Below are 22,896 nucleotides of genomic sequence, written 5' to 3' on the forward strand. Positions count from 1 at the left end.
AAATTAACATACATATTAGCAATCACTTGGAACTCGGAAGCAAGAATGACACAATCATCCCTTTCAAGAGCAGTTCACTGTTAAGGGCATCAGGATGGCAACTGGATTTGGCACCTCGGTCGAGGGAGGTGACTGCCCCTCAACACCAGACACAAAGATACTAAATCTTCGCAGGGTACCGTAATTAAGCACAAAATCACGCTGGCAGATCACATACTTTGTGTATCCCTTCTAATCTTGATATTTTTTTTGTCCACACTCACGGTTCGTTTTAAATGAGGCGCACCTGCTATTTCGATTTTAGCAACAACCGGAAATAACGTGTCCTGCAGCAATGGCGGACCTACTAGGTCTGCTGTCGCTGTTTCTCCTATTATTGGTAAGTTTTGTTAATGAAAGTACTGGAAATTTATCTTCTTATTTATGGATCCGATCTCTACGATTACTCTGTGTTCGTTTGTTATATTGTACGATGATGAGGATTCTAGGAAAGACAAGAAAACACCATTCCCGTTATACACGTATCGCCATCGATATTACATAGGAAATGTTGACTACGTCGCCTCTAAATTTGTTAAACAATCATTGTCGTTCCAAATAATTCTAGGCTCTAGTCCTTTTGTCTGTATATTATGTTTGAAACCTAAATGCAAGAATTGGGTCTGATCAGTTGCACTAAACAGATTGAGAAGCTATTCACTTACACGTAAGTAGCCATATTATATGTTAAATAGTTATCATAGTTATGGACCCTGTTTATTTTCAGGTCTATTTAGGAGACTGCAAACTAACGGTGGAAGAGTGTAAAAATTTGGGATTTTCCACAAATCTGCTGTGCAGTAATTGTGACGAGCTTGACAAGTTCAGCCTCTCATCTCTGAAAGATGATTGTCAAAAATGTTGCCAAGAAGACAGAACTGAAGAGGAAAATGGTGGTGTAAGTTTGATCACATTTTCTTAGCTAAATGTATTAAGCTATTTTGGGGGTTTTTCATGTACGGTGGTAAACTGATGAATACTGAAGCTAAACATGCTAAATGATGAAATTTTCTTAACACTGGTGTGTCACTTAATCCTGCACATCTACACTGTTGACATCACTAATTAGATTGAATTTAACAGTGTGTTGTTTTATTTCAGTTATATCCATATGCAGAGTTAGTTGTGTGTGGATGAAAATTGGGAAGGTATCCACAGGTTCAGGGTGAGTAGTAATTGAAAATGTTATTAATAAATAATGTAATCTCTATGTCTATTAGTATTAAGCATGGTGAAAGGCTGCATTATTACCTTGGTCAGTGGATCAGTGTGCACTCAAATTTCATTCTTATCTCCCTAGGAAGTATACAACTCAAGCTGGCCAATGAGGTGCTAGGAGGTTAACGCCATCATAACCATCTCACCCTACTTGGCGGTGGGGTGGCCAAGTGGTTATTAAGCGTTTTCGCATCACGCTGAAGACCTGGGTTCAATTCCCCACATGGGTACAATGTGTGAAGCCCATTTCTGGTGCCCAGGTCATGATGTTGCTGGAATATTGCTAAAAGTGGCGTAAAACCTTACTCACTCACTCTCATTCTACCGTGTACCCTTTCATGGATGGATGAACATAGGCACTTTCCTCTGGATTCATTTGCATTGTAGTAGAGATCTGTGTGTGTTAAGTCAGCCTATGAAATGTCTATAACTCTCAGGAGTCAAATGAGCACATTTTTGTGTGTGAACTTTGGACATGTTGGATGAAGCCTACAATTGCCATGATCATGATGATTGTCTGATATTGAACCAATGTGTAAACTGTAGATTCTAAGATGCTGTTCTCAGAGGTCAAAAGTGTCGACTGTACTTTATTCTAAGCTACAAGTTAACTACACAATAAGTCACATAAAACAATGAAGGAGGAGGCATGGTTTATTTCATGATACAACGGGGTGGTCGGGTAACCTAGTGGTTAAAGTGTTCGCTCGTCACATCGAAGTACCCGACTTGGGTATAATGTGTGAAGCCCATTTCTGGTGTCCCCTGCCATCATATTGCTGGAATGTTGCTAAAAACTGCATAAAACCATACTCTCACTCATGATACAACACTGTTCTATTTCTGGCGTGTAATTTCTAAAGATTCAAACATACACTCAGTGATGTTGTAAATTGGATGATATTTTTAAGAGGGTAGAGAGTTGTTCCCCTTAGATGTAGCTAGGCAGCACAGATAAAAGCATTGGCCGAACGATCCAATCCGAGAGTGGGCAAGATATGAGTAGTAAATATGTGCAAGTGGTAAATATATAATTTGGTAATTATTCCTAAACTTTATTCTTAAAATTCAGCATTTACCAGCTTACTAAATTATATACAATTATGGCAGTGGTAAGAACACACAATGATGCTGTTACCATGGTGAGTGAGTTTTATGAGTTATGAGGTCATGTTTTTGTCATATTAAACAAATAAATCCCATTGCCACAATGTAGGAACATCTCTTTGACAACATCATCTGAAAATATGTGGAAAAAACTGTTCAACTGTGATAGGGATATTTGGATTGTCCAGATAGGACGAATTGCATGGAGTGTCATATTTTTCTGACTTAATTTTCACATTCCTTTCCCTGTTACAGCTTTTGTTAAGAGCGCCAAGCCTGATCAGTTTCCTGGACTCGAAATCAAATACGCCCGAGGCGCAGACCCTATCATCAAGCTGCTTGATGAGAACCGTTTAGTGCAAGAGGAACTGGGCATCGAGAAATGGAACACAGACTCTGTGGAGGCCTTCTTTCACGCAAAACTGAAGAAATAAATCCATCACAATAACTTTGAAATGTCCCACTATGGCACCATTCTCTGGTTATTTACTTAAGTTGAGATTTCAGCGGAACCTGTTAGGCTGGACCCTGGTATTCTAGATATCCGCTTTCAGGAAAGTTACTGTAAGGACTGTTTACAGTTATACAGACGATATTGCTCTACCAAAATGATTGATGAATCTGGACATTTGTTAAAAAGAACTTTTTCACCATATTCACTGGAGAATTACCACCCAGGCCGACAGATCACCCAGGTCACTGTATCAGTACCATCACCAACTGATTTGTAATTTAAACCCAAGTATGTACTGATGGAAGTAAGCATTGGAACAGACAGATGTCAAACTGATGCTTGTCTCCTGTTACTTTATTTGTGTACATCAGTATATGTGTTTTGATGCATTGTAACCTTATGCAGTTGAAGTCATTTTCTGATGGCCTAATACTGTCAGTGTTTATCTTGGCTTCATCTTTGGTCATAACTATTTCAGTTATTATAGCCAGTATGTCGTCTTCCATAATCTTGAATCTGCCGAGGCAGAGAGATGAAGCTTAGTCTCTACTAACTGACATCACAAAGATGATTGCAAAGTGCTCTTTTCATTTAATTGTCTATGCAAATGATTTCTAACAACTGAAAAAATATGTTTACAAGTAGTTGATATAAAAAATAATTCCAGAATATTAATTAACATTTTACCTGAATATGGTTGAAGTGAGCACGGGATTAACCAGAGAATGGTAGCTCCACAGCGAGATGTCCGGCATGCCTATCTATGAAGTCCCTGCATGAAACCGGATGGTTTGTAGGGATGGATGACAGAGGTTTTGTTGGAAGACATTTCTGAGTTGTTTCATCATTGTCCATCTCATTTTGTTACAAGACCTTGTTTACATTACAAGAAAGTGTATTTATCATGTGGTTTTATCACATTGTTTACAAGTAAAAGGAAAATGGACATGACACAGTCTTTGTTTTTCTTTGCATATTTCTGAAAATTATTGTTTGTCTGGGGATTCCAGGGCTAGTAAGATGCCAGGACCTCATGCTTGCTGTATGATTCATGTAAATGGAGATCCAGTGTGCATATGTCACCCTGCTGGTTGTGTGACTTGTCCCGGAGTCGTTGCTGATGCAATGTCATTCTAGTTGATTTACATTGTGCTTTGGATCCATGAAGATCTGGGTTAAAATTGGTCTTCTGCAACCCATGCTTATTGTAAGAGGCAACTATGCTTGTCATAATCAAGTGGTCAGGATTGCTGACTTGGCTGATGTTTGTCATCATATCCCAGTTTTGTAGATCAATGCTGATGATGTCAATCACTTGATTGTCTGGACCAGACTTGATTTTATACAGCCTGCCATCATATAGCTGGGATCTTGCTGAGTGCGGCATTAATCAACAAACAAACAAATACTAGTATACAGTCCTTTCTGCTCAACTGTACTGCCTCAGGTAGTTTTCATATTGTTGGAACAGTAACCATGTAATTCATGTGAACAGTTATTGAGAAAGAATACTTTCCTATAATATTAGATTGCCTCCGTGGTCTAGTGGTAGAGCATCCACCAGGAAGGCAGAAGGTCCAGGTGCGATCTCTGGCCATGTCATACTGGAAGACGTTAAAGGATAGTACTTGTTGTTACCCTGCCTGGCGCACAGCATTAAGGGGCTAAAAGTCGAAGCCAGCATACTGTGTCTTAGTGGGGTATTCATGGTATCTCAGTGGGCTAGCACTATAAATCGGCATCAGCAGCCCCACACACAAGTGCATGCATGTCGCTATATAAGTGCAATAATTTTGGATGCAAGGTAAAATCCCATTTCACCTCACCTATAATATTATTTTATTCTGTGTTCGCCAAAACAGCTGTTTCAATCAGACTTTGTTACACAATGGTGATACACAACTAAATGAATATTCCCTGTCAAATATCCCTGAGGTGTGAAATTGAGCGAAATTGGTGAATGGGCACGGGGTTTTTTCCATTTACTCTACCGTTGGTACACTTAACACCAGGAAATAATGATGTTTTATCATCCTAAACTGTCTTCCATGGGAGATATCGCTCGTGTTAGATAATTCTATTTCCTAGGAGATATCGCTGAAACCAATTGCGTCATGATGCTTTGCAGTCCATTGTGACAGTTACCAGGACATCACAATCAAATGAGATCACTTATCTCTCTGACACAGAATCTGGTTTACAAACAGTAGGGACGAATGATTTTGTATGATAAATTTGACCTCACACTTGTGTCCTATGATACCAAAAAGATCAACACTCCTCAAAACGTTTAAAACTCCTCAGCAAGCCCCGGAGTTTAAAGTGTTGGTATACTTGATACCAAAGACACGAGGGTGAGATTTTCTATTTCTTATAAATTTATAAATTGAAGTTGAAATATGTGTGTGGTTTTAACTCAATTCAGTTCATTATCAGTGCCGTAGCCAGTGACGAGTGCGCATGCGTGCGTATGACCAACGGGTATTGTTTTGGAGGATGAAGTAGTCACAACAAACTGTACCCTGAAGTTGGTATTACTGGACTCTAATTGATCAATCTGAGGTGATCAAATCACAATAACCCCCCTCAGATTGAAAGAGACGATTTTACGGCAGCAGCATCGCGGAAGCTAATATTTATAGAATAGTACTTATTTTTCAGTCATCGTCTGTAGCCATTAACAATAATATTATGTAGAGTTAAAGTTGCGGTTGCTACAATATTCAAAGGATGTGTGGCAATACATTTTGTGTAGCAAACACAATAGAAATCAACAAGGAGAATGTACATATTTCAAGTTTTTATGATAGCAGAGAGCTTGAAATGTTTTAGGGGGGTATAAGAACTTATTGGAAAAGACTATATATACGACTCTGACGTCATATCTTTAGCGTTACGATAAGCGGAATGGCGTCAGCGGAATGGCGTCACGTGCGGTTAACGAAACCTTGCAAGGCTTGCTCAGTTTTTCCTGATACCATAAAATAAATGTATTTTATGGTCTCTGGTTTTCTGTACGAGTGCCCACTTCTTGTACTGCAGACTTTCAACGTCTTGTCATATGTTCGAGTGTAGAATTACGATGTAAAAAATACTGCTTGAGCATATGTTGTGCAAAATGCACAGGTATCTGTGAACACTATAACTTTTAACAGGAAGTTTCCAGTGATGTGTATGCGAGGGCGATCGATTCCAGATTGTTTTGGTGGTGGAAAAATCCGAGTTGACGGGAATGGTTCTGTAATCAAAGCCCGATGTGATGCAGTTTCAAACGTTTACAACTTCGGTGAAACCCACGAACACGGGTATGGTGCTGACAAACCTTGAAACATAATCGGGGCGAACCGGGATTCGAACCCACAATCATAGGTTGGAGGCGTGCCCATGGGACGGGACGCAACTCTGCACAGCGAATCGCGGTGCCTTAGCCGACTGGGCGTAATGCAAGCCTCTCAAACGGTACCTTTAAATATTGTTTTGCATAATCATATAGATATACTACTACAACTTCTACAGTTTAGGTGCAAAAATATCTTTATACACGAATGTGACCGTATCGCTAGCTATCTATAGGGCTTCGATGACAGCAACGTTTTAGGTGATTTCTCAATGAAAATTGACCATTCTGTGATATATGTTTATCTTAATGTGTGGACTCCTCACAAATGAAACAGATGGAAAAGATATTGAATATCTTGAATGGACTGTGTAAGATGAGACGTATCGTCACAATGTCGTCGCTGGCCGGTGCCGCATGGAGCTCTGAGGAGTGGCTCCATTATATTGGTGGCGGAATAAGCGGACCCGAGTGCTATATGAACACGATCGGCTATTTCCGTTACGGAAAGGGGCGGGGTTGGCAGTTGTGGCAAGCTTGTGACGTCATAGTTTTGACGTCTCGCTACACATGACGTCATACTAACAGTTCCATCTCCATGGAAGTGTAGAAAAGGATGCCTGTGAACTTCTTCTATGTCCATCTGTAGTAAGTGTAAAATCTTTTCGCATATCTCATGAAAACTATATCTCTTGAACTCCATGGGGTAAATGTGTGCCTAACTTAACGATTCAATTCTAGCATGGATGTTTTACAATATAGGCCTACAGGAGACCCTTTCATGCGTGGCCCTGTGCTTTCATGTACAAATATGGACGGTTTGTGAGTTCGGTATGTTAATAATCGGGAATGTATTAGGGCTATTTGAAACTGTCCGTAGCGGGCATATTCTGTGGAGGGACAATCCAAGATCAAAATCGTTTATTGGGAGCAGCACTACCACAGCTAGGTTTCCGAATGCAGATATTTTAATAATGTAAAGTGTCCGGTATAATGCGTGTGTACCAAATATACCAGAAGACGAGCTATCACTGTAATATGTACTAAACGTGAGCGGGGTTGGTTTAAATCCGCTTTGAACAGTATTTCAGGTACATGAGAGCATGTCAACTTGTTGCGGGAAGAGTGAGTGAGTGAGTGTTATGGTTTTACGCCGCTTTTAGCAATATGCCAGCAATATCACGGCGGGGGACACCAGAAATGGGCTTCACACATTGTACCCATGTCGGGAATCGAACCCGGGTTTTCGGCGTGACGAGCGAACACTTTAACCCGACCGCCCCTGTTGCGGGAAGAAAGCCTAATTGTAGCAGGTTGTAGAATTTCTCACTTTGGTGTAACCCACTACCACAGGCATATACTGCTGCCAAAACCAACGATCATGATCGAGCAATTCTGGGTCCCGATCCACAATGCGTTCGTAGCACTTCGATATTCTTAATTTATGAGTGAGGTAGTGAGTGAGTATGGTTTTACGCCGCTTTTAGCAATATTCCAGCAATATCACGGCGGGGGACATCAGAAATGGGCTTCACACAATGTACCCATGTCAGGAATCGAACCCGGGTCTTCGGCGTGACGAGCTAACGCTTTAACCACCAGGAGCTACCCGACCGCTCACTTAATTTTATGGTGAACTTTATGGAAAAATACCGTATTCGACGTAATAAGCGCCCAGGGCGCTCTCAAAATTAGAAATAGGGGGCTCTTATTAGAATATTTTTTTGGTGGAAAAAAACAGAGTTGAAAGATAAATTTAGTGATTTATGCAGACAGCCTGAAATGTTTATGTATGACAAATATATGTTTAATAAATTTAATTGCCAATAATATAGGGTGCATATAACACATGAGAGTGTATTATACACGAATAGGGGAAGGAAGCGGTGCATATTATATGCGAATAGGGGTCGGAAGGGGTGCATATTGGGATTGTTCACTTGCCAATATATCAGCAAATCTCGCCGTGGGCGCTTATTAGAGCGGGGCGCTTAATACGTCGAATACGGTAGGTCGTAACGCTGCGATCATTTTGTTGATTGGGACCCTGTATACTCAGACCAACTGTTAGTAGAGTGTGACCTTGGGTGGCGTGTTCGGGACCGACCATTTGAAATTCGAGAGGGGTGGGGGAAGGGCTGGGATTTTATATTGAGACCAGATATTCTTTTTGCCGCACTCAGCAATATTCCAGCTATATGACAGCGGTCTGTAAATGATCGAGTCTGGACCAGACAATCCAGTGATTGATATCATGAGCAATTGGGATCGATGACATGCATCAACCAAGTCAGCGAGCCTGACCACCCGATCCCGTTAGTTGCCTTTTACAACAAGCATAGTCGCCTTTTGCAGCGTCGTGGGTTGCTGAAGACCTATTCTACCCCGGATCTTCACGGGTCATAAAGTGTATATGTCATACATGGTGGAGATGATGTGAGTGAGTATGGGGTTATACACTGCTTGTATATCAACATCAAGGCAGTGTTTACCAGAAATGGGCTTCACACATTGTACCAATGTGAGGAATCGAACCCGGAGCTTTGGCGTGGAGAGAAAGAGGTAAGCTACCCCATCGCTCACTAATCTGTTTTTTCCTTCAGATGACTGCATGCCGAAGACGTTTTAAGACGCGCTTTGACTGGACTACATGGGAGACAAGGACGAGGTGTCGGATAGCCATGATGACCAGCTGCACGAGGTCCCCGCGCTTGTTATGGACTTCGTGGACATGGTCATTGGGGAGGAAAACCCAACCCCCCTAGACCAACCACAAGGTGCACCTGTCACACCAGTAACAAACAACGCTGAAGACGCAGGCGCTGGGTCTGTGACTTCCGGCACGCTCGTCCGCGACTATCATCATCAAACCTTGATTCCCACGACTGAATGTGATACCGAATCCGAGGATGCGAAGGAATCGTTCTCTGAGACATGCCAATCTATATTTGGCTGTGGACCTTCCACCCTCCCTGGATCGCACGCCGGCACTCCTTCCTCTATCCCTGAATCGCAAGAAGACAGCCCTTCCTCTACCCCCGGATCGCACGCCGACACTCCTTCCTCTATCCCTGAATCGCAAGACGACAGACCTTCCTCTTCCCCAGGATCGCACGCCGATACTCCTTCCTCTATCCCTGAATCGCAAGACGACAGACCTTCCTCTTCCCCAGGATCGCACGCCGACACTCCTTCCTCTATCCCTGAATCGCAAGACGACAGACCTTCCTCTACCCCCGGATCGCACGCCGACACTCCTTCCTCTATCCCTGAATCGCAAGACGACAGACCTTCCTCTCCCCTCGGATCGCACTCTAACAGGCCTTGCTATGTCCCCGGATCGCACGCCGACAATCCTTTTTATCTCCCCGGACCGCACGACGACAGGCCTTACTCTCTTCCTGGTTCCCGCTCCGACAGTTCTTCCACTAGCTACTCCTCGCCCGCTTCTGCCTCCTCTTGGTCATATGGGTCCAGTTCCTCCGGCTGCAGTCTGGCGTCTGGTGTCTCCAACATCAACCAATCGGACGTCTCCCAACGCAACCAAAGCACCTCCAGTGACAGTTTCAGTGGATCCGATGAACCTGTGCCTCGATATACGGCAGATACGATTCAATACCAGGGTATAGCTGATAAACAATCCAACTGGAAAGTTAATCGGTGCGAGAAAGAACCAGTTTGGAATTACTTTGAACAAAAAGTACACTGCACAGCGTTTGTGTCCCCTAAGAAGGAAACCAATAAATATCCTACGAAAACGGATGCCAAGCCCTGTGCCGCCTTTAACCATATCAGTTACTCCACAGAAGATGGTGTTTCGCATTTGAAATCCCCTATATATCGTAAAGATGTTCGCCCCAAGATAAGAACGGCAGGTTTACGCGGCAGTGGTAACGGATCGCAAGATGTGCGTTCCTCGCCTACTGACAACGAAGACGTGAGACTTGCGTCCTCTGAAAATGAACAAGAGATGCGACTCTTGTATGAATCTGATCCTCCAGTTTATTCTGAAAGGGGAAACGAATGTATTTTCAAGATGGAAGTTGTATCCGAAGAATACAATTCAGGACAGGAAGTGAAAAGCGATATTGATAAAAAAGAAATTTCAAGCACTATAAAAGAAAACGATCAGCGTACATCACCGAAAAGTTCAAGGGGGACAACAAGTGATCAAGCAAAATATTTCAAAAGAAACTTTCCAATTCCAACAATGACCAGAAGAAACAATAGCTCACCCGGAGTATTTGTGTCTCCCGTCAGCTTTGGTAAAAGACGCACCAAACGGCTGAGCGGGGAGCTTACTGGTTCGGACAACGCTATTGGTGTTCTCTGTATGTCCCCGAAGAAGGCGAAAACAGACACACCAGCCACGAGCTGTGTCAGAAAGAGGCTGGGGAAATGGTTGAAATGAGTACTTGTAGAGCAATATTCTATATTTGCCCAGGAAAGTACAAAAAGTACATACATATTAGTATTTACATGCTCTTTTTACAAGATGGTTTTAAAGATACGGGAAAGATTGTAGCCACGATGTTTAAAAACTGTATGAAAACCGACATATCGTCCACAAGATGGGTGATACCGCCAAGCAATGTCACAATCTTTACTTCATTTTCAACAGTCTTCTAATTTTAGTACTGGTTTAATGGCAGGGGGTCAAGACTGACACTCCCGCCATGAGCTGTATTAGAAAAAGGCTAGGAAAGTGGTTGGAATCAGTGTCTGTACAGCAATTAATGATGTGTGGGACAGCGAGACAGTGGTCCCGACTGGGATGAATCCATGTGATGAGATTAAAATGTTTGCCAATGTACTAAACGTGTGTTTTGTTGTTTCGAAACAATATGACAACACAGTGCCAATACCGTATGCACGACAGGTTATATGGGACATAATTGTTGACACTGGAGATTATGGAACAATGTAGGGACAATATTGAAGACACGGGAGGCTACAGGACAACGTTTGTTTGTTTGTTGCATGTTTAACGCTGCACTAAGCAATATTCCAGCTATATGACGGCTATAGGACAACGTAGTAAAAATATTGTAGACACGGGAGGTTATAGGACAATGTAGTGACAATATTGTAGATACGGGGGTTATAGAATGTGGGGCGGCCAGGTAGCCTAGTGGTGAAAGCGTTCGCTCGTCACGCCTAAGACCCGGGTTTGATTCCCGACATGGCTAAAATGCATTGGTAATATTCGTTGTAGACACGGTTTTATAGGAGCACATTTTGTACATACGGGAGTAGTGTAGTGACAATATTGTAGAGACGGGAGGTCACAGAACAATGTAGTGACACTTTTGTAGAGACGGGAGGTCACAGAACAATGTAGTGACACTATTGTGTAGAGACGGGAGGTCACAGAACAATGTAGTGACACTATTGTAGAGACGGGAGGTCACAGAACAATGTGTGACACTATTGTAGAGACGGGAGGTCACAGAACAATGTAGTGACACTATTGTAGAGACGGGAGGCCACAGCACAATGTAGTGCCACTATTGTATAGATACGGGAGGTCACAGAACAATGTAGTGACACTTTTGTAGAGACGGGAGGTCACAGAACAATGTAGTGACACTATCGTAGAGACGGGAGGTCACAGAACAATGTAGTGACACTATCGTAGAGACGGGAGGTCACAGAACAATGTAGTGACACTATCGTAGAGACGGGAGGTCACAGAACAATGTAGTGACAATATTGCAGATACGGGAATGTAGTTACACTATTGTTGATAATACATGTTGATATGAATTATAAGAGTTCTATAGACATTCCATATAGTCCAGAGTGTCTGGATTTCCGGGGTTTCACTGTAATGACGTACTAAAACAGAAACAGGAAACATGATTTTATGTTGTGGGATAGCGTTATAAAATATAATGTAAGCATTTATACGTCTAATGCTTAAAACATCACACCCAATAAATCTCAGCGACATGTTGTTTGATGATCCGAGGCACAGGGTAGGGGTTGTTTCAAAACTGAACAAGGGAATACAACCACATGTTGATAGTTGATATGATATAGAGAATCTCACCCGAGTGTCTTTTGATATCAAATATATTAACACGAGTTGATAAAAGTTGAAAAATTCCGAGGCTTGCCGAGGATTTTTGCCACTTTTATCAACGAGTGTTGATATATTTGATATCAAAAGACACGAGGGTGAGATTTTATTTATCATCCAACATCATTCTTCCAACTTTTTCAATTTGTAGACAGTAATTAGCAGTGTCTTCAGTGTAAAAAGTACTGCTAACAGCTTCAGTAGCAGAGCCATTGGTGATGTCATTTGATTGTGACGTCATGGTAACCAGTGACGTCACAATGGTCTGCAAAGCATTGTGATGTAATTTCATTGCAGCGATATCTACAGTGTAGATATCGCTTGATCTAATCCAAGCGATATCTCCTGTTGGAGCCAGTTTTGGATGATAAATGACAATATCACAGGAACTCATTATTGGACAATACCTAAACAGTAAAGATATACAGAGGCTATATAACCAAAATTGTCACAGTATCAGAGAAGAAATTTCATATGACATATATCAATATTATTTGAGATACTAAATATACTCAACAACAAAAGTTCCTGTGACACCAATATTTTAGTGTATTTTTCAAACAAGTAAAGTTTGGTTTTCAGTATTGTAATAATGTATGGAATCAAGTCACAAAAACGCCATCAGGCACGTCTACAGTGGTGCAGACAGCGTCTACGCTGGACGGTCATGCACTGGGGACAAGTTCTATTCATTGACGAGTCTCGTTTTCACCTCAGCCACAGCGATGGACGGATTCGAGTGTACCGACGTCGAGGTGAACGTTACGTCAATCATTGTGTCATGGAAGAAGATCGGTTCGGGGGCGGCAGCGTTATGGTATGGGTGGGATTACAGCAAGACAGAGGACCCGTTTGATAGTGGTAGAGGGAAATCTCAATGGACAGCGCTACCGCGACGAGATCATCGGCCCTGTTGTTCTACCGTTTTTGCGTCGTAATTGTCCAGGCATTACCTTTCAACATGACAACGCCCGGCCTCATATTGCTCGACTTGTTCAGGATTCTCTTCAACAAAACAACGTGAATGTCATACCCTGGCCGGCTCGCTCCCCTGATCTCTCACCAATCGACCACATGTGGGATGAGATGGATCGGCGCCTTCGACGTCAACCAGGTGTTCCACAGACACTCCAGGAACTTCGAAACATGCTCCAGCAGATATGGACAGATATCCCACAGGACTTTGTACGACGCCTGGTCCATTCCATGAGACGAAGATGTGTTGCTTGCATCGCAACCAGAGGTGGACACACACACTATTGATTTGTTGGCATGTTCATGTGTTTGTTTTTTTTATGAAATCACGCATTTTCTGAAGTCAGTATGGCAAATTAAACCATTGGAACACTTACAGGAATTTTTTTAACTGTTGCAAACCGAAATTGTTTCAGATTTGTTTAAAAACTTTGCATTAAAACTTATTCAATGTCACAAGAACTTTTGTTGTTAAGTATATTTGAGACGGACCCTGTTATCTGCCCCTGCCACCTTGCTTGTAAAACCAACAGATGTCGAAACACGCCTAGGTCAAGTGCTAATAATTATTGTCTGTATTTGTGCATTGGGTGCTTATGTAAATCTAAGTTGTCAATACAAGAGAATAACCAGTCCAGATTAAATATGCGTACGTTCGTGAAAATAGTAAATCCGTTTTGGATTTTTTAATGAAAAAATGCGTTGAATGAGCTTGACTAGACACATTTCTATTTTGTTTTCATTTCTAATGTCTGTATTGAAGAAATAGATGATAAACACATTTTCCTTATATCTCAAACGCTACTTTATATGTAAATATACGAAATACGTACGAAATATATCACTGCGTAGTCGTTATTATGGATGCCATAAAATGACAGACCTTTTGTTGTTTGTGTTAAAAAACGCCGCAATAGTCCAGCTATAGGACGGCAGTCTGTAAATGCATGTGTGTGACAGTGTCGCCTCAAATTGGATTGCCCACTAATTAAGAATATAAACTTCGCTTGTGGTTCTCTTTTATTGCATGCATGCGCTTCTAACATGAAAGGATGTATAGTGTGAAAAGTTAACTAGTTGAACACTCGTATTTCCGGGACTTGCCGCGGATGTTTTCAAACAGATTATTAGAACTCCATTCAGCGATAAACGGTTGACTATGCAATGAGAAGCGTTATGTGCAAATGAACAACGAACAACAATACAATTATGTCTGTGTAAAACTCTCAGTAATAAAAGTGTACATAAACTTTGGGAGCCATGCGTTACCGCGCGTAGTAACCGAGGTAGCGCTTTATCGAAGAGCACAATAGCGAGGGATCACTGTAATCGAGTCTGGACCAGACAACCCACTGCTTGACACTATGAGCATCGATCCACGCAATTGGGATACGATGACATGCATAAAAAAGTCAGCGATCCTGACCTCCCGATCCCGTTAGTCGCCTTTTACGACAAGCAAAGTCGCCTTTTACGGCAAGCATGGGTTTCTGAAGACCTATTCTACCCCGGATCTTCACGGGTATCATCACCTTGTTCTATAATATTGATATACATGTAGAATTAATTTAAGTTCACATCAAAACATTTATGGTGGCATTTACCTATTTGTTGCATCACTCAAAACCACTTTGAGAGTGGTGATTGACTGATCAATCGCAAATCCTCTCCAAGTATGAAGACATAAAAAAAAGTCAGCGATTCTGACCACCCGATCCCGTTAGTCGCCTCTTAAGACAAGCATAGGTTGCTGAAGAGCTTTTCTACCCCGGATCTTCAAGGGTCGACAGAACCTAGAAGTCGGCCATCATAAATTGAATACAGGTATGTCGGTTTTATAACTCAAGCAACTCCTGTAACACCTGACCCTTGCATAACTACCCACTGCTTCATTACAAAGCGACGGTTGTGATTCATTGTTGGAAACACGACAAAAGAGTAGTAAACTGATAAACAGGATACCTGGCACAACCATCACACACACAGTGAAGCTGGCACTAGCACCGGTACCGATTTATTGGGGTTATGCGAAGAAGTCTCAAAATGTTCTTTTCAACAACGCTGAAAAGTATCAACACCCAGCCCACACAAGGAATCGGACTGTCACATTATGCAGTGAAAAATAATTATTGTCAACCTGGGAAACACCTCTGACTCTGCCATCAGTATCTGGAGTATCCATCCCTCTCACGGATGACGTTCGCGAGGCACCTCCTCATGCTGCAGATCAGACGTCTGATTTTCAACATCGGGATCCTCTGTCATTCCTATGGGGGACACGGGTGGCCCAGTCTTCTAAGGCGCCGCGATTCGCTGTGCAGAGTTGTGTCCCTTCGGCACGCCAGAAACCTGTGATTGTGGGTTCGAATCCCGGTTCGCCCCGATTATGTTTCTAGGTTTGTCAGCACCATACCCGTGCTCGTGGGTTTCACCGAAGTGGTAAACGTCTGAGACCTGCATCACTTCAGGCTCTCCTCCTACATTAAACTGACACGCCGTGATATAACTGGAATACTGTTAAAAGCGGTGTTAAACCAAACTCACTCACTCTGTCATCCCTGGGCCCACTTGCACAAAGCAATCTTAGCGCTAAGACTATGTTAAAGTATGGGAGTTACGATCATATTAGCGCTAAGATCGCTTTGTGCAAGTGGGCCCTAGTCAGTTAATTAAATTATTGGTGATACACCTGCAGTACATTTATAAAACATGCTGATAAGTTAGGGTTCCATTGTCTGTCTTTATGTTTTTGAAATTGTGAATCAAGAGGTGGTTAATTAATGCTCATGTGTATATTTAGTTCTATATTGAAAACTCTATGACTCCATTCTGTCAGAAGGGTATGTCCCAGTATCTAGAGTGATGTAATTAATGGCCATCCATGGTTACCCGTTACGCAGATGTTCTAGCACAATGTAACGCACTTATCTTTGTTGTCATGGAAACCATAATTTAAATGTAAGATTAACAATGTATTACTATGGATTGTAGTTATATCGGCAACAGTGCTTTCATTATCTGAAATGTCAATGCTGTCAAATTTATCCAAGAATGAGTCAGTGTGGTATAACTGGCCAACAATTGGTTCCACACCTTTCAGCGGGGAATCAAACCTCGTCTTTGTTGTGATCAGCGAACACTTTAGCCACTAACCTCCATCCCTGGATTCTTCCAGTGAGTGTACCCCCCGACTCATCCATTAAGTCTCTTATATTTACATACCAGTTCTATAATTTGTCTCAGGTGTTCATATCTGTGAAGATCATTTCTTACAATTGACCTTGCACCTGCCCAGGTGTTCATTTTCGTCTGCATAGGTGTTCATTTGCACCTGAATAGGTGTTCAAACAAATGAAACTGAAGTGTATTTTCTTCTCTGCCAGTGTGTGAAATAATTACTAACCTTGACCTTGAGGTTCCAGTCAGATGAGGGAGTGAGTGAGTGAGTGAGTGAGTGAGGTGAGTGAGTGAGTGAGTGAGTGAGTGAGTGAGTGAGTGAGTGAGTGAGTGAGTGAGTTGGGTTAATGCTGCTTCCAGTTATATCATGGGGTGTCAGCTTAATGTGGGAGGAAAGCCCAAAGTGATGCAGGTGTCAGATGTTAACCAATTCCGTGAAACCCAGAAGCATGGGTATGGTGCTGACAAACCTAGAAACATTATCGTGTCAAACCGAAATTCGAACCCACAATAATAGGTTTCTGGCATGCCAAGGGACGCAACTCTGCACAGCAAATCGTGGCACCTTAGAAGACTGGGCCACCTGTACCCCCTCCAGTCAGATGAACACTTGAGTAGTGCATTGTACACCTTGGTGTACAAGTTTACACTTACCAGTGTACATTGCACTTGAACCTCTCGTTTCTGTAAGTAACTATTTTAATGATTCCCCGGCCCATCACAAACGAATGATGAACATTGAGTTCATTAATTAAAAAGACACACACACAGAAGAACATGATAGGCTTGACTATTTTATCCTTAAAAGTTACATGAAACTCAAGAAATAATAATTAAATTAACAACATATATTCACATAGCTCAATAGACACTTTATGATGCTTTTATCACTTTTAAATAACTCACATATTCACATAGCTGTATAGTCACGTCACAGTTGAAGTCACTCCTCAATAACAGTTATAGTAACTTATACATAAGACAATCTGGCAGCACTAATCATTTTGCTAATAACGGCATCAAGAAGACAACCCAGGGTGAAAGTGTGTTAATTACTCCACTGCAATTCACAAACAATGTCTGTCCCTAGAAGAATCTGTTTTGTTATAAAACTGTCAGCATGTCAGTGAGTGGTCAGCAGATGGTCAAGAGTTCATCTCCCACTGCTGAGTTTGACACAAGGCAGTATCAATCAACTACAGTAATATACTGATAAACAAAATCAAAGCATCTAATAATTTTAGTTCATAATAACCATAGTTCGTAATAACCATAGTTCGTTATAAGCATTTCGACAAGTATAAAGCAAATGTCCGGAACAAAAAAACAGTTTGTTATATTCATCAGTTCATTATAAGCATGTTTGTAATAAACATAGTTTACTGTATAAACAAACACATCTGGTGCAGTACAAGAGGAACTAAATTGGCATCAAAAACATAATGTATTTCTTTGAAAAATCTATGAATAAAATCTCGTATAATCTGGTCCAAATTGACCTGCTGTCTAATGGACAGGCACTGGCTGTAACAAGACACAGCAACACTTCGGAAGAGTTAAGGCAGGGAAAAAAGATGACTTGATTTTTGCATACTTTCTGTGAGAATCATCATGATCATAGGAGTAGAATGGCACCGTCAGCACTACAGGCTGCAAGGGTATGGTGACACACAGTCAGCCATATTAGTTACTTGTTATGAAAGTAGCTTCTTTCTAATGGTGACCTGGTCATAGACTAACGCTTAGTCCTAGAGATAAAGTTATCACATATCAAAAATAAATATCCACTAAATAAAAAGTAAAATTAAGTCAAGAACAATGCTCAATTTCCCAGAGCTGATGCAGTCTAGACTTACCAAATCATTTCTAGACTTGAGTTGGATTCCTTTTTTAATTTATTTTCTAGGGTCTGAGAAACTAGCCTATCATTCTTGACCTGTGTCTGAAACACCTGCCTGCCTGATATTTTCACTGGTATTAATTACTAATAATTATTACTATTGTGACAAAACATTGCACTATACACTGTGCCTTCCCCTGTTGGGGATCTGTGCTAAGAGATATACCAATAAGGAGCTATTGGTCCACCTCACCATTTACATATTTGACTTATTTCGCATCTTTTGGTCAAGAATATATTGTACAATGTTCAGGAACTGAATTATCTTCCTTGCCAAAAATGTCTGGCAAAGCACTGTCTTGGAATTCAGCATGATAAAAGGCTACGGAACCTCATATAATTCTATGTTTGAACTAAAACTGTCTTGTCCTTTAAATACAAGTACTGTATTATTGAACAAATTATCCTCTTACTCCTCATTTATGACAAAACAATGGAGCAATGTTGAAGAATTAATGAATATCTTGTTGTCTAATGTAGCAAAGACATTGTCACCATAAACCCTCAAACTTGTCAAATGGTCAGTGCTAACAATCAAACAAGCATAAACCAGCTAAGGCTCCCCCAAAATACTGTTTCTCTTCCCTGCCCACATAATTTTCCCACCCCATTAACTTGTAAATTTGTGTGATTTTAGAAGCAAGGGCAGATAACTCTAACCTGCTTTCCCAAAAACGAAAGTATAAGCTGCAGGATACCTCTTTGGTTGGGGGGGGGGGGGTGTGAAGATTGTTGACGTTATTCGAGAAAATGAGGTTCCGTTGCTATTGCAACTTGCCTTCCTTATAGGTAAACACTAATATTTGTCTTTGTATGTACACATCTTCGGTAATATCACATTATATTTGTGTTCAAGTCGTACTATGTTTACGACACTTGTGCCAAAATTCCAGTATTTCCCACACAATCGCTCAGGAAATACCTGAATTTATAGCCACTTGTGTTGAAAACACAGTATGACATGAACACTCATAAAATATCCTCACCATATAGTACTGTTCATTCAGTACCAAGAGGCCAAATTCCACACCGTGTTTCCGTCTCCGAATCAGATGGTTTATGCCTCTGCATCTCATCAACACTTTAGCCTTATCACATTGAGTCAATAAACGTATCTATGTTGTCTTAAGTAACACGAACATTTAAATTCAATGAAGATTTGAAAAAGCAGACCTTTTCTTATCCCTCTTTATTTTAAATTTATGACATTTTATCCGAAACAGCAGTGATTTGGTCAGAGGCAACTAGCATTAGGACATTTTTGTAAAGGATAAGGAAAGGCATTTTGTTGTATTGGCAATATCATTACAAAATCTGAAAAAGGACTCTCTGACATTTTGGATGCTGATCAGCATGATCAGTCAACATGGTCAATGCTCTAGAAAGAGAATTTATCTTGTCAGATACTTACTGTATCAAGATCAAAGTACCCCAATTCAATGGTTGAAATTTACGGGAATTTTGGGGTCCTTGAGGTCCTATAGTATCTGAATCAAGAAACCTCTAGATCATAAACTTTTAATAAGAGGGTTTTCATTGGTGATGACAAGGCCCTTGACTGTCATGCTAAATTTTGAATACTTCATATTATGGCTTTGGTGTATCATTCCAGTCCAAGAGCAAGTAATAATACACCAACAAAACAATGTTATTTCTATACACTATGTATATACAAGGAAGATACTGGTAGGACTTGTGGACATCAAAGGGAATTACAGCCTTAGAAATTCATCTTTTTAAGCCTAGTCCAGAGGACCAGTTTAAACCTTATTTCACTAGTCTTCTTTGTTGTAGATAGTCCTGCTTGAACGTGACATAAATGTTTACATTTTCTGTCAATTTTATGCAGATCCAATTTGCACCAAAATTGAAGCATTGAGAACTGAATCAGAATTAATGCTACAAGTCCATGAGGACTAACATGATTGAATTTTACTTGTTGTCAGCAAGTCTTGGCAAGTGGACTTTTGTGTGAATTTGAAAGGCTGCTTGAATGTGAACTCATTCACAAGGGACTATCAGTCTTCCCATGGGTTCATGTCCGTATCGATTGCTATGCAGTTGTATGCAGCATAGCGTAGCTTCTCTTCAGCCACCTTCGCATTGGAGTAGTAGGGAAGATATAACATGTTGGCACATGTGGAAGATTCCGGCAGAGAGTCAATGGCATCCCCTTTTCCAGACGATATGTACAGTGGGGCAGGGAGTCGACGACGACCTGTCACAAACCGTAGGAACCGACTACGGTCCTCGTTTGTAAACTTCTTTAGGGCTTCCCAGAGGTACTTGACTCTAATGTCCGTCTCCTCCATGTCATCATAGTGGGTAGCTCTCTTGAGAGCCTCGATGGTGATGTCAGGGTCCCCACACACCCGTGTTTCTAGTTCCTGCCATGGAAGAAGGTCAAGGACAGCCTTTGGAATGGTCTTCAGCAACCCTCTCTGAAGTGCCTGGATCTGTTGGTCACTTTCTGCCATCCTGATCTTCTGAACTTCTCTGCAGTAGTCACCTCGATCTTCATATTTCAGTGACAGAGCATTTCCATCAGAGTCAACTTTGAGGCTGACACTTGTGCCATCGCTCAGAGTGAGGCTCCACTGTCTCTCAAGGGCAGAGAATGTCTTTTCATCCATGGTCTTAATGGTGTTGATGACCTTCACTTCCGCTGAATCCACAGTTTGAAAGTCATTTATCCAAGTGACATTTTCTCCAACCAGCTTCTTCCAAACAAATGCAGAGAGTGAGAGGATCAGACTCTCACGTCCTCGGAAGCAGGCTCCCATAATCTGGCCAAGCCACTCATACTTTTCGAACTCCTGACATTGGGGGTTTGGAATGTATACATCACAAGAGACATTAGCATCTTCCTGGATTTGGTTTGGTGCTCGGATGAAGAATGGCAGAGAGACTGGTCCATCCTTGGATGTTGGACACAGCTCTTCTGCCAGGTCAGACAGACTGTCCCTAAAACCACCTCCTTGATCAATGATCCCTTCTGATAGGAACTTACACTCCCACCACTGGTCATGGCGTGCAGACCATCGATAGTCCAGAGGATCAGACGATCGCTCTCGTGGCTTGAGTCCTTCGTACAATTGCATGAAAACAGAGTTTTTGTAATCAAGGTCTAGATGAGGTTCACATCTGTGTTCCATGGCTGCTCTTCGGTTCACATACACAACTGGCTTCTCAGGTGGTTCTGTAGCAGATGCCTTAAGGAAGGTGTCTATGAGAGACAGGCGCTTCTTTGACAGGGGTAGGAGCTGTCTCACTATTTCAAGTGAGTTATACGATCCTATTGAGAACTGCCAAGATGGTACCAGGTGTTGAAGGACACTGTCAAGAATTGTAATGAATCTCTGAAGGCAAATGGACCTTCTGTACAGTTGGTCTGGGTTGTATGATTCAAGAAGAGGAAATCTCACAAGATTCTCCCTACCAAAGAAATCTCTGTCAAATCCAAGGGAACGTTCTTCAGTTGATACAAGCTTGATGGAACGAATTCGGGTGTCTATACCACCGGTCTTGCATTCCTTAATCCTGATCATGACGATGGGATAATGTTCTGTCATGGTGCCCAGCAGAGAGACATCCTGTTGGTCACTCACAGTATTTTCAATGGTTACAGTATTTAAGATCTTTAGATTATCTTGCTCTCCACCTTGAATTACAAGTCGTGATGGCAAATAATTATCATCAGACCCATCAACAGTGATGCTTAATTTTTTAATAACGGTTCCTTTCTTCATTCGCAACTGTATCCAATGCTGCCCTTGGTTACCATCACTTTCCCAGAACGTGTCGGCATCCCCATCTGTCAGATTCAGTGGTCCATCTTCATCACAGTAAGAGGATACATCTATGGACTCCACATAGCTTTTGATGCTCCCAAGTTGGTCATTTTCAGAGGGGAGATGTTGTGACATGAGGTTAACGAGGGACTCATCATGTTCTAGACTCCAGCCAGGTGGAAGAGCCTGCAGCCTGGCCACAGCGTCACGGTCTGCTGCTGTAATCGTCTTGCTGCACACAGGTAACTGTAGCATGTACTGTTGCTCAACCACTTCCTGCCATGTTGAAACATTGATTTGGGGTTTTACCTGGTCTACAGCAGATGGCCCCTGGGTCGGGGCTGGGACAACTGTGGGTGCGTCTTCTGTTGAACTTCGACTGCTGAACAGCAGTAGCCACATATCTATGTCAAACACTTCAGCTTCTGAGCTAGGCGATGCTTGAAACTTTTTCACTTTTATCCATTTACCTTGAGAATCGCATAGTTCCTCGCCACTGACGTATAAGCGAGATTCGGGTGTGCACGAGAACTGACGGGTCTTCTTGGTGCTTTCTTCTGTAAGCGTCAGTGATGTCTTGTGTGGTGAATGATACACAAGTTCTGCTGGGACGTAGCACAAGCTCTCAGGGAGACATTTCCGCGTATTAAAAGAGTCAATGCATTCTTGTAGACATCGTATTCTTGCCAAGCGGCGTCTCGCCTGAGGAATCAACATTTTTGTTACCGAAATCAGGCACCACAGCGCCACTGAATACTCACATTCAACACTTCCGTGTAAACATGCGTATTACAAGCAAGGGAAGTAACCCGCATA

At 41.8% G+C, this 22,896-nt stretch overlaps 3 protein-coding genes across 3 annotated transcripts; 2 read left to right on the forward strand and 1 right to left on the reverse strand.

Moving 5' to 3' along the window:
- The first annotated feature begins 244 nt into the window (after positions 1-244).
- LOC124144824 (selenoprotein F-like) lies at positions 245-3,769 on the forward strand. The gene is made up of 4 exons (XM_046514412.2): positions 245-379; positions 767-937; positions 1,141-1,204; positions 2,620-3,769. Exons 1-4 carry the CDS (start codon positions 335-337, stop codon positions 2,796-2,798), a joined length of 459 nt encoding a protein of 152 aa, XP_046370368.1. The 5' UTR covers positions 245-334; the 3' UTR covers positions 2,799-3,769.
- Positions 3,770-6,680: 2,911 nt separating this feature from the next.
- LOC124144825 lies at positions 6,681-10,968 on the forward strand. Its single transcript, XM_046514413.2, has 2 exons — positions 6,681-6,803; positions 8,759-10,968. The coding sequence occupies exon 2, from the start codon at positions 8,806-8,808 to the stop codon at positions 10,564-10,566; it is 1,761 nt and encodes a 586-aa protein (XP_046370369.2). The 5' UTR covers positions 6,681-6,803; positions 8,759-8,805; the 3' UTR covers positions 10,567-10,968.
- Positions 10,969-17,170: 6,202 nt separating this feature from the next.
- LOC124144826 (E3 ubiquitin-protein ligase HECTD3-like) lies at positions 17,171-22,861 on the reverse strand. The gene has a single exon (XM_046514414.2). The coding sequence runs from the start codon at positions 22,795-22,797 to the stop codon at positions 20,308-20,310; it is 2,490 nt and encodes an 829-aa protein (XP_046370370.1). The 5' UTR covers positions 22,798-22,861; the 3' UTR covers positions 17,171-20,307.
- Between the last annotated feature and the right edge of the window lie 35 nt (positions 22,862-22,896).

Source organism: Haliotis rufescens, unplaced genomic scaffold (genome assembly GCF_023055435.1).
Source record: "Haliotis rufescens isolate VD_foot unplaced genomic scaffold, xgHalRufe1.0.p SCAF_8, whole genome shotgun sequence".
NCBI lineage: Eukaryota > Metazoa > Mollusca > Gastropoda > Lepetellida > Haliotidae > Haliotis > Haliotis rufescens.

Bases quoted from the DNA above. Each gene is read 5' to 3' on its own strand.
- LOC124144826 (XM_046514414.2), bottom strand. From the start codon at position 22,797: ATGTTGATTCCTCAGGCGAGACGCCGCTTGGCAAGAATACGATGTCTA.
- LOC124144825 (XM_046514413.2), top strand. From the start codon at position 8,806: ATGGGAGACAAGGACGAGGTGTCGGATAGCCATGATGACCAGCTGCAC.